We start from the raw sequence: 12,509 nt of genomic DNA on the forward strand, positions 1-12,509 counted from the left end.
ATTTCAAAAAGGAAGAAATTTCTAAGTGACTCCAAACTTTTGAACGGTAGTGTACATTATGATTCAATAACAAAATATTAACCCACAGACACGAAGGAAACTAACTTTAATCAGATTACTGGTTTGGAAAAATAAAGACGTTAGATTGCTCGTCACTGAAAGAAAGTAATCAGATTACACCAAAGCGTTATTTAGTAACGCGGTACTGACAACACAGATTACGACTAGAAAAATCTAAAATAATGAAACATCACCTGTCCAAAGAGCATAAGTGCCCTCTAACGGAGAAAACATAATTCCTACCATGACATTAAAATGATCATATCGCTGGTTTTCCGTGGTCTACCGGTCAAAGTCAAATCTAATATGTTGTATAAAGTAGGAAAATGTCACGACTCTAGTGTAGCCCAATGTAGCGGAGTAAGAGTAGCATTACTTCTTAACAAATCGACTAAAGTAAAAGTAAAAAATATGGCATGGTAAAACTTCTCTTGGAAGTACATTTTCTCAAAAGTTACTCAAGTAAATGTAACACTTCTGGTTACCAGTCCAACATTTTTGTAGGGGCTGTATTTAAGTATACATATTTCATCAAAGCCATGTAATGCAGATGTAAAGGCATGTAAGGTTAAATTCTTTGAAAGGGCCCCACAGCAAAATGTGCACTCATTATCTAAATGGTAACATCTTTACTATTTCCTTACTCACAAGTGTTACGGCGTCAAAGTCGACACTCTGCGTGCACATCACAGGGCAGACACGTCATTAAAAAGTGCACAGCCATCATTTCTCATGCGGACGCAGGAGTCAGGACAAGAGGGAAATTCTGTGGCCCCGCAGGAGGGGGTCCCTTCTTGTGTGTCTTCGGTCAATTAACATGCGCTTTTATGCTTGTTGTATTGTGGATTCAGGAGGTGTTTCAACTTTAATTATGTAAATGATATGGCAGCATGAAAACATCATTTAGGGCAGTGATTCCCAATCACTTTGCCACGGGACGTTCTACTAACTTTTATTTTTTAGAATTAGAAAAAATAAATTGATCTTTGTTCAACGACATCTACATTAAATTTAAGGCCAGAAACTCAGGCCCACCAAATAATTTTGTTTGATCTGCGAAAGTAAATCACGTGCATTGGCTTAGTTTCTAATGAAAATGACATTTCTCTAGTCCTCGATGACTCCTTGATACTCTCCTTTTTATGAAAGAAAATGTCTTTAAGAACAATAAAGAGAAAATTTTCTGCTTATTCACCAATTTATTAAAGAGATTAAGATATATAAAAATACAAATCAAAATCTATAAGAGAATATATGCTATTAAGAGGCTATAAAAAAGAGGATTCAGCTCACTATGAAGTCAACACTACACCTAACCGATTGACTGTTGAAATAGTTGATTTGTTTAATAATTGATTAGTTGATTAATCATGGCAGACGTGGCTGACAGACAACTGCCCTACGAGTCAAAATGAAACCGTAACTAAACTGTGGCCCGCAACAAACATGAGATGATGATCCACACATATTTTTCACAAGTGCATTAACAATCATGTAAAGGACAGATTGATTTTAGTGATTGCTTGGTGACAATAGCAAAGCTACTGAGTGGATAAAATATTCTAAAAAGCTTCACTGGCTACTCATTATTCACACCTCACCCCGCAGAATATTAACTAACAAGGGTCGTGAGTGGGCTCGTTTGTCACAAACTTCTGAGAAAAGTCAACTGTCACAAAGCTGTTTATTGAAAAAGTTCAGCGTTGTCATTTGAGGCATATAAATACATTAGCACCACAACAAATAATTTACAGAGTTGAAAATGTGCTATTTTCTATAGCAGTGATTGCCAATCACTTGGTATGATCGTGTATTTTTGACGGCGACTTATACAATTAAATGCTTGTGTAGTTCAGTATACAGTACAGTGGTGCCTTGACTTTGGTGTTTTACCTAACTTACAGTATGTGCCTTAGTTTGCTCTATATAACTCCTGTTTAACAAGTAAATATAAACAATTTGACACTTTTACGCTTTCAAAATTAAGACCTCACAAATAAGTGATTTGCATTTTAAAACAAGTCCTTTACATATTGCATTTTAAAAGAAGTCCTTTACATAAAACACACATTGCTGTAAAACACAGGTATCAAACTTAAGGTATCAAAACATTGGTAGGGCCCACTACAACAAATTAAGATTTTGTGATTCTTAATGAATCAATTTGTCTTTTAGTTCCTTGTGAGAAATCCAGACAGCGGCTGTGACAGACACACATTTACAAAAGGGTTGTTTAGTTTCTAGAAACCTCATGTACAGCTCCCATGTCCCCAGAATGTCGCTAGTTTGAAATCTGACCTGAAAGGTTGTTACAATTTTTTCCTTGAAATATTATTTTACCATCTTACTTTGATGTACATATATGGCGGAAAACACAAACAAGACTGAAAAAGCAGTTTCTGCTCTTGCAACCCTCTATAAAATAAAATGCTGTATTTTAAGCCAAAAGAACTGTTGTGTTTGATAGAACAATATGTCTATACCCATTAAGCCCCCGAACTATTTTTAATTTGTCCCTTTTACCCTGGAAACCCCCGTTTACAGATGTCGCGCAACCGCTTTTGTTTCAACCCAGCCATAAAAAGAAGCAATTACATTTATTATTCAAAATGTAATTTTTAGCTTTGAATCATTATTCGATGTCCAATATTTCGTTTAAAAAAACAAAAAAAGACTTTAAAAAATTGTTCACTCGCATATTTTAAACTTTTAAACAAATTACGTAAGAGAGAAAAAATTGGTGTCTGTAAAAAAGTCACAGATATCTGCCTCATAACTAACGCTTAATTGTATTTTTTTTGTTACTTTCGCATTTTCCCCGATATGTTAGATGATAATCGATCCAAACAAAGAAAGTAATTTTAAAAAATGTTTAAAGGGGTAAATATATGAAAAAGAACATTTCGACCACTCGTTGATGTCTGCAATTTCTGCAGCGCGACGCTTGTTATATTACCATGTTTCACCCATAAAATTCCCCAAAAAATCCAGCTGTGGCCATTCACAGCTGTGTCTTGACACTCAGTGATACATGCTACATGGAGTTTTTGGATCGAAACAAGGTAAGTACGTGATCATAATTTGTTAAGTCATGGTGTCTGTAATTCTGCTCTCGCGTGCTCTTGCCCCCAGATAGGGTTTTGCTGTTTAGAATTTTTTTTTTTTTTTTTTAAATGCCCTCCTGTTCAAAAAATTTCTTCCCCCAGAAAATTGAGATTTTAGGCTTTCCAATGATGCATCACACATGCATATGGGACATTTTTGAAAGTTGGCCAAATTGGGGGTCTCAGAGCTGAACTTCAAGACACCTCAGTGTTTTCCGCCATATGTATTTGTTTTGTTTCAGGTTTGATTTTACCCAAAACTATTGATGTTATAGTTTTAGTTTTTATTTCAAATTTGTCACTTTAAATAACCAAGAATTTGTCTTTTGTATAAATAATCTTGCACTTTCATGTTTTAGCGGAAAATTGGGAGCTAAAAGGGTATTGAATTTTTTTTACTGTTGCTATCAAAGTAAAAGCTTTACATCTGGAAATTAAAGTCAAAGCTGTATCTATGTGAAGATTAAAGCTACCCATTTAATTTTCAACTGACAGGTTTAACTGTATAACATTGACTTTAATTTCACTGCTCTTTGCAGTAATTACATGCATTTTTTATAAAACCAGATCCCTTCTCACCACAAATTGAACAATAACTGTACTGTACTTCAATATAAAGTATGGTTGTCGCTATCTGTCATGAGTTTTGTGCTCATATTTAGTTTGTTGTTAAAAATATGACTAAAAGTGCAACAATTAATCAATTCGCCAATACGTAATCGGTAATCAAATTGCTTGATAACTGTTTTGAACATTGCTTAATCATTTAGAGCCCTTGTTAAACTTAAAATTGCCCAAATTCTTCAAGTTCAAACCCTCTAGCAAATATTTTCTGATTTCTGTTGTCCTTGATGTAAGCAGTTTAGTTCGGAATGTATTGACTATTCTAAACGATATGTTAAAATGCAATAAAGGTATTTTATACGATTTCTTCTGCTGTATAGGATATGGCCTGCTACAATAATAAGTTTGAACCCTGTGCTTTACAGCATCTAACGGACTCCTTCAAACACTTGAGTCTACCAGGGCCTCCAAATTGATGTGAAGGCGCCGAAACCTGGTGGTACGTCCTGCAGCTCCGACTCCTCTGATGAGGAACCGCCGTCCTGCAACTCCGACTCCTCTGACGAAAAAACCTGACTTTGTTCCGATTCCTTGGCAGGCGAAACCTGACTTTGCTCCAAGTCGGTGTCATCCAGGTCCGAGACGAAGTCGTCACTGGACACGCACGAGGCGGCCGGGGACACCAGCGGACCCGAGGGCGCCAGCGGCGGGGACCGGGGACCGCCGCAGGGGTCGGTGTCCATCGGAGTGGTCCGGAGGCGTTCCTGGCCATGGAATGGCATGCTTTCCAGGAGGTGGTTGAGCAGCTCAGCCCCCACATCGGGGTCCAACCCTGGGAAACTTGACACAAACGTGTGCACGTCGTGCATGCACTGGATGTAACCAGCTGCGAAACGCTCTCTTGCATCGTGGCGGATGGAGACGTCTATGATCGACACAACAGAATTGAGTCATGGAGGGCTCTTCAGAGTTGCAGCATGGTCATTTTTGCTCTTATCTTAGACTTGGAGGTTTTCAAACAAGTGGCTCAGCAACATGTCTTCTAAATAAGAGTGGCTCAAAAAGCCATATTGAACTCGTAAATCAAGGTATCAATTGATTTTCTACTTTAGCTTTGATAAATTTTAAGTCTTGTATGTCCTTGAAGGCATTTTTGTGTGAAAGTTGCCTTAAAGATACATCTTCATCCAATTATTGGTAATCTTTGAACATTTTTGAGTCCTGTTGCATCAATAATAAACTAATTAAACCAATGTAAGAAAACAAAGAAAGAATAGTGCCTAAATTAGAGCAGATGTGATCTACTTGTAGAAGAACGTTAACGAAAGGGACGACAGAGCTGATTCCACTTTGTCATTAAAACGCGAATGTCATGGTCGTCTATTACGGAAGACCAGGAGCGCAACAATTAAATAAATGCACAATGAAATAAATAATTAAAAGTGTTAATTAAATGCTTCTATTTCAATATTTATTTATTTCAATTTCCGTTTATATTAACATTTATATGTTATATAACTTATATTTAAATTAAATGTATATTTATATTAATATATTTGTATTTTATATAATTTATATTAATATATATACTTAAAATGAAATAAATATTGAAATAGAAGCAATTTAATGACACATTTAATAATTTATTTAATTGTGTATTTATTCAATTTTTGCACTCCTGGTCCTAGTCTACCCTTTGGATACACGAATTTCTCCGAATTCCAAGCTGCCTTGAACGCAACATTTGCTATATTTTTGGAAGCGTGGCAGACTCCCAACAGAATCAGGCAATTCGGCGCTATACTCGAAACCAGAATGAAAACACGACCACACAACCTCGATTTTCTACGTCATTTCGTGTTAAATTCATTGTTTAAATGTACCTTGAGCCCGGTTTTGCAGGATGCTCTCAACCCGTCTGACTGTCATCTCCAATACTTCGGCGTTCTCCATCTTTGATTGGAGCTAGGACACGGCACATTCACACATATAAGCAACCTTTCGCTTTGATATTGTTAAAAAGCCAATGAGAGGACAGTTCATATGAATAATAAGTTTTTTGTTTTACCTCTGTGTCCGCCATGAGAGCTCTGAGTTCGTGTAAACTGTCGTTGATACGTGCTCGTCGTTTCTTTTCGACCAGAGGTTTTCTCATCTTGAAACACATAATAATGACAAGCACCTCAAAACACTTCAAGTACAAAAGCAGACGAACACTCAAATCCACACTCCCCCCGTTATCATTATGCTTTTCATTTAATTTTACCTTTCTGTCAGACTTGAGTCCTCTAGTGCAGTGGTCAGTCGGTGTGTGCTTGCGAGCGGGGGCCATTCCTGCCACAGTTATAGACGAGAATCCCTCCAAAAGTGTTGTTCGTTGGACCCTCAAAAAGACGTTGGAGTTCCTCAATGAGGAGACAGATGGCTTGGTCAACAGACCTGGCTTCTAGTTAGTGCTAGTCCGGGAGGGGGTGACATTGGGTAGGTATATATGACGCTTGATTTGCATATGAATGGTGGGGGGCACGGACGGGGGTCTGGTCCTTTCTGGTGTGGCCCCAACTACCGTAATATTCGGATTATAAACCGCAATTTTTCCCCCTCATTTTGAATCCTGCGGTTCATAGTCCAGTGTGGCTTATTTGTTGATTTATTTGGGTTAATACAGTGCTTCTCAATTATTTTCTGTTACGCCCCCCCAGGAAGACGTAAACGTTTCGCCCCCCCCCCCCCCCAACTCTCTGCCGCCACTGTAAATTGTATCATTCGCCTATAAATTATTAATATAAGTGTACCGCTGCATAATATTGTGTCCTTTTTAATATTAAAGAAAAAATATATAGCTCAACTTACAATAAAGTATAGAAAAGACTAAAATTGCATTACTTTTCCATGAATTTAAAAAAAAAAAAAAAAAAGTCATATCCAATCCGTAAAAATACATTCACGGTAATAGTGAACAATACATTTTGATAAAATCAATCAATAAATAACAATACATTCAAATAACCATTTAACCGTAAAAACACAAATTAATAGAACAAAAACAACAGTGTCATTGGACAGTGGGACGGTTTTTATCTTTGCTATTTTGCACTGAGCAACTTGGTATGCCACCTTATATGATGCTAACAGTGCTCGCTGGTTTACTGATGTAACACTGCGAAACAAAGCGGGACGATTGTTGGCAATATTCGGCACGTCTTGGCTGAAAAAAATAAAAATCAAGTGGCTTATCAATGTGAGTGGGTTCCAATGTTTATAAGTGACATCTTATTTGATGTGGCTTCCTGCTGTTCGTTGCAAACATTTTAAGACACAGACTGGTCTTTTCTCGTCTCCCACTGTATTAAAAGTCAAAGCCAAATGCTACATATGCTTAGTCATATTTCCTAGTCTTAGCTTTTCATATCTCCAGAGCTCTTTGCTGTGGGCTTTTGTTTTGTCCAAAAATACTGCGCACACAAAATAATACATTATTCTAGTATGGCAAAAAAGTATGTTCCCCGAGGTCACATGCGCCACCCCTGGCAATGCTCTGCGCCCCCCTAGTGGCCCCCCTTTGAGAAGTACTGGGTTAATAGCATAGGTGGAGTTTGACTTTTGGGGCAGGTGGGGCACAACATGTTGATGACCCCGAAACGCAAGAATTTATAATAATAAGTTGAAAATGAGCGTTTTTTTTTTGTCTCCCATTATTCTTGAGGAGAATTCTAAATCAGGCTGCTGGCAGAACGGCTATACTTTTCACCAGGATCATCATCCATTGAATATGGTACGCCTGCCGGTGTCGTGCCAATGTAGTTACCTCAGTCACAAATTGTATCCACTGGGCGGAGCCATATGGAGGTAGATTTGTGTCTTCATTATTCATAAAAAAAAAAAAAAAAAAAAAAAAAAAAAAAAAAAAAGCTTCAATCAAAACAAAAAGTTGCCTCAATCAAAATATATATTTTCAATAAAAAAGTCACTTCAATCAAAAAAATGTGTTTGCAAAAATGCAAAAATAAATTTGAAACCCAAAAAAATGCATTTCAAAGCTAATTTTAAGTTGTTTTTTTTTTTTTTTTTTTTTTTTTTGATTGATGCAACTTTTTTGATTGAAGTAATGTTGTTTTGTGTTTGGGCCACATTTTGGCTAGGACATTTGTGTCTTTATTATTCAATCAAAAAATTAAGTTGCTTTATACAAAAAAATATATTTTCAAAAGAAAAATCACTTCAATCAAAAAATAAAGAAAAATTTTAAATAATATTTGAGGCTCAAAAAATTGTATTTGAACGCTTTATTTTTCATTAAAAAAGTTTTCTTTGATTTTAGCAATCCTCTTTGTGTTTGGGCCATAGTATGGGTAGGACATTTGTGGTTAAATCATTCAATCCCCCCAAAAGTTGCTTCAATTAAAAAAAAAAAAAAAAAATCAATCAATCAATCAAAGTAAAAAATCATTTGAAAAATAAAATTGACCTCTCCTATTTTTTTTCCTTTTTGGGGGGGGGAAATAATATGCAAAGCAAATGACCGTCTAAGGTGCTAGTCACATGATCTGTTAAAAAAATAATTTTGACCTATTATAAAAATATCTTTTTTTTTTTCATTTCATTCATTTTTGTTTGTTTTCTTGTTTCACAATTTTTATATATATAGGAAAGTCAATTACATGCAATGACACTTTTCGGCCACCAAGGGGGGCCTGGCCTCCGTGCCCCCCCTTAAACTCCGCTTATGGTTAATAGGTAATACTTGATTTGACAGCAGCGTCATAAGACTGCCATAAGGCATCATGGGCCTTAATGAATGCTTATGACCGTTGTCATTTAGTGTCATCTGGCAAATTATGTCACTAACTCCATTTATGTCCATCTTGGATCTCTTATATCACATTCAAAAGTGAGATAAATTGCTGAATGACACAAAATGACATCTGTCATAAGCATTCTTTAATGCTCATTGCAGTGTTATATCATACTTAAGATGGTCTTACAGTGTATCACAAAAGTGAGTACACCCCTCGCAATTCTGCAGATATTTAAGTATATCTTTTCATGGGAAAACATTGACAAAATGACATTTTGACACAATGAAAAGTAGTCTGTGTGCAGCTTATGTAATAGAGTAAATTTATTTTCCCCTCAAAATAAATCAAAATATAGCCATTAATATTAGGGCTGTCAAAAGATTAAAAATTTTAATCGAGTTAATCACACCTTAAAAATTAACTAATAGTAATTAATCGCAATTAAAACCATCTATAAAATATGCCATATTTTCTGTAAATTATTGTTGGAATGGAAAGATAAGACACAAGACAGATGTATACATTCAACATACTGTACATAAGTACTGTATTTGTTTATTATAACAATAAATCCACAACATGGCATCCACATTATTAACATTCTGTTAAAGCGATCCATGGATAGAAAGACTTGTAGTCCTTAAAAGATAAATGTGAGTACAACTTATAGAAATTTTATATTAAAACCCCTCTTAATGTTTTCGTTTGAATTAAATTTGTAAAATTTTCAATCAAAAAATAAACTAGTAGCTCGCCATTGTTGATGTCAATAATTACACCATGCTCATGGTGCTGAAACCCATAAAATCAGTCGTACCCAAGCGCCAGCAGAGGGCGACAAAATACCAAAAAACACAAGTAACAAGTGCACATGACAATGTGCTGTCATTTTAATCTGTTTGAGCGGAGCATGTGCGTTAAATGCGTCAAATATTTTAACGTGATTAATTTTAAAAATTAATTACCGCCCTTTAACGCTATAATTTTGACAGCCTTAAATATCTAAACCCCTGGCAACAAAAGTGAATACACCGCATGGGAACTACGTACATCCCTAAATGTCCAAATTGGTTACTGCTTGTCATTTTCCCTCCAAAATGTCGTGTGACTCGTAACAGGAGTGCTGTCAGCATTGCCGCAAAGAGTTAACTCTATTACATAAGCTGCACACAGACTACTTTGTGTCAAAGTGATATTTTGTCAATGTTGTCTCATGAAAAGATATACTTAAATATCTGCAGAAATACGAGGGGTGTACTCACTTTTGTTATACACTGTATGTCAGTCTTATGGTGTCACTGTCAAATAAAGTGCTACCAAATACCATAACTAGCAATTAATGAAACAACTAGAACATTAACTGAAGAAAGAATTAGCTCAGAACATGAATTGTGATTGTAATTGCCATCTTTAGTGCTGCAATGCATGTTAGGAGGCATGCTGGACGACAACAGCGTTGATAGCAGATGGCAGCAGAGGTTAAATGTCTCCTCCAAGGGAGCAGTGATGGCCAAATGAAGCTTCTTGAAGCGGCAAAGTTGGCAAAGTTGGGTGGACCAAAGTGTGACCAGGAAATGGAAGTGGAGTAAAGGGTTTTTATTGAACAATGGCTATGGCTGTGCCTCAGGCTGTGGTTGCAAGGGCTTGGTGGGTGGGTGTCCTGATGGCAAAGAACAAGATTAGTCAAGAGTCCGATGAACAATTGTGAAAAAATTACAGGCGTAGTTGGCTGATGTACCACTGGTGATTGGCAGAATCATCTGGCACATGCTTGCTGCCCAGGCCGCTCCTTAAAAACAAGTCTACCAAGGTTGAACTCATGCCACATAAAACAGGAAGTGTAACAACAATAAAAGCCAGTAGAGGGGGGTGTGGGCTAGGACCACCACAGCATCATGGGGTAGGTTTGGTTATTTGTAGGGACAATATTACAGCATAACCTGCATGTACACTTTTTGCTGGGGACGGGACATTAATAAGACCAAACATATTAGGTGAATAGAGGTCAGGGCTCCATTTCTCACCAATACGAACCTAATTAATTGATAGGCTAAATGATTAATGCAAAAATAAATCTGTATTGAGCTGTACTAACTTTCACACTGCAAATTTATAACTTCTTAATTTGATATTTTTTGTTAAATCTAGTCAAATAATTGTCTCCATCTTTTTTTGAGTGTTAAAGGCTAGTTAACAGATTAATGCGTCAGATTCTTCCACTTACTTTAAGTGAATATTGCTATTTGTTCATATTGAGCCCAAACATCTATAAGTTGGTCTTTTTTTCATCTAAATCAAGAGAAAAAATCTTTCAAATAATGTTTTGAACACTATTCTTGAATTAAGAACATTTCTGACAAACAAGTTTTTCTTTTAAGATTAAATATACAAACTTTATTGCTTAAAATAAGTCTGTTAAACTTATTTTCAGCTAGCTGTTTTTCTTATTTCAAGAAAGGTCATTGAGTAAAATCGACTTGAAGCACTGGAGCAGTAGCAAAATTCCCCACCTCCACAACATTGACGTCTTTTTACTAGGGCTGTCAAAATTATCGCGTTAACGCGCGGTAATTAATTTTTTAAATTAATCACGTTAAAATATTTGACGCAATTAACGCACATGTCCCGCTCAGACAGTATTCTGCCTTTTGGTAAGTTTTACAGCAAGGCTTTTTGTGCTGTCCAACAGCGAACTCTTGTGGTCGCTTTGCGACATGGTTTATTGTTTTCTTGGCACTGACAGTTCAATATGGCTGCACGACGTCTCGGGCTGACGCCCACGTTGTAATGTTGTGCTTTTATGATCCTTGGACAAGATTTGTCCGTAAGTATGGTTGTTGTAAAGAATGTGCATATTATGTTAGTAAGCGAAATGTTATATTTTTTGTATGAGACGCTTTTTGTTTATGTTTAGTGAACCTGTATAGCGTGCTAAGCTAACGTTGTTGCTAATGCAATGCTTGTGTACCTTTTTTTTTGGTAGTTTTACGACGGTCTAAAGAGGACAATGGTTTGAGGCCATTTTATTAATAAATCAGATGAAAAAGGAAGAAGTCTGATTATTAAGGCGTTGTTCACTAGCTGTCTAGCTTTGGAAAAAGTAGACGCTTCGGAGTGAGGACAGCATAGACAGATTTAAATGACAGTAGAGTGAAATGCCCACTACAGTCCTAATGTACCGTATGTTGAATGTATATATCCATCTTGTGTCTTATCTTTCCATTCCAACAATTTATTTTTCAGAATATATGTATAATTTACAGAAAAATATGGCATATTTTATAGAATGTGTGAATTAAGATTAATTGCGATTAATTGCGATTAATTAATTTTTAAGCTGTAATTAACTCGATTAAAAATTTTAATCGTTTGACAGCCCTACTTTTTACATTACTTACAGTGGCTGCTGCTAGCGAAAAAAACTTCGTCTTTGAAGGGGGCGGGGGGAGGGGGCATGTTGTAGTTCTGTCGGGCTGTGAATGGGTGTGTGTGTGTGGGGGGGGGGGTTCAAGTCATCAGCCAATCAAACGTGCGTTTGAGGGGAAAAATGGACTGGAACATTCAGCGAGTGAAAAGGGGTCAGTGTAAGTCTGAACATAATTAAAGTACTGTAATTCACTTAATAATGGTAGGATCAGTTCTATCCTTACAACATATAGGTAGACAATCTAAATGATCTATATAACTGAAGTCATTATATAATGTAAATAAGGTTGCTTAGAAGTTGGTGGGTATAATTTGAGCATTCTGAAAAGTTGGTAGTGTTATGTCCCGACCGTACCTATGCAAACCTACGCCCTTGTGTCTGTCATAAGCATTCTTTAATGCTCATGGCAGTGTCATATCATAGTTAAGCTGGTCTTATGTCAGTCTTATGGTGCCACTGTCAAATAAAGTGCTACCAAATACCATAACTAGCAATTAATGAAACAACTAGATCATTAACTGAACAAAGTGATTGTAATTTCCATCTGTAGGGCTG

The 12,509-nt window shown here is 36.4% G+C and overlaps 1 protein-coding gene across 1 annotated transcript; it reads right to left on the minus strand.

Annotated features, from left to right (window-relative positions):
- Positions 1-1,333: 1,333 nt before the first annotated feature.
- On the minus strand, positions 1,334-6,312 carry hes6 (hes family bHLH transcription factor 6). Its single transcript, XM_057857059.1, has 4 exons — positions 5,995-6,312; positions 5,797-5,883; positions 5,612-5,693; positions 1,334-4,653 (listed from the first exon to the last, which is right to left on the minus strand). Exons 1-4 carry the CDS (start codon positions 6,058-6,060, stop codon positions 4,184-4,186), a joined length of 705 nt encoding a protein of 234 aa, XP_057713042.1. The 5' UTR covers positions 6,061-6,312; the 3' UTR covers positions 1,334-4,183.
- Positions 6,313-12,509: the final 6,197 nt, after the last annotated feature.

The sequence above is a fragment of the Corythoichthys intestinalis genome, chromosome 14 (assembly GCF_030265065.1).
Source record: "Corythoichthys intestinalis isolate RoL2023-P3 chromosome 14, ASM3026506v1, whole genome shotgun sequence".
NCBI lineage: Eukaryota > Metazoa > Chordata > Actinopteri > Syngnathiformes > Syngnathidae > Corythoichthys > Corythoichthys intestinalis.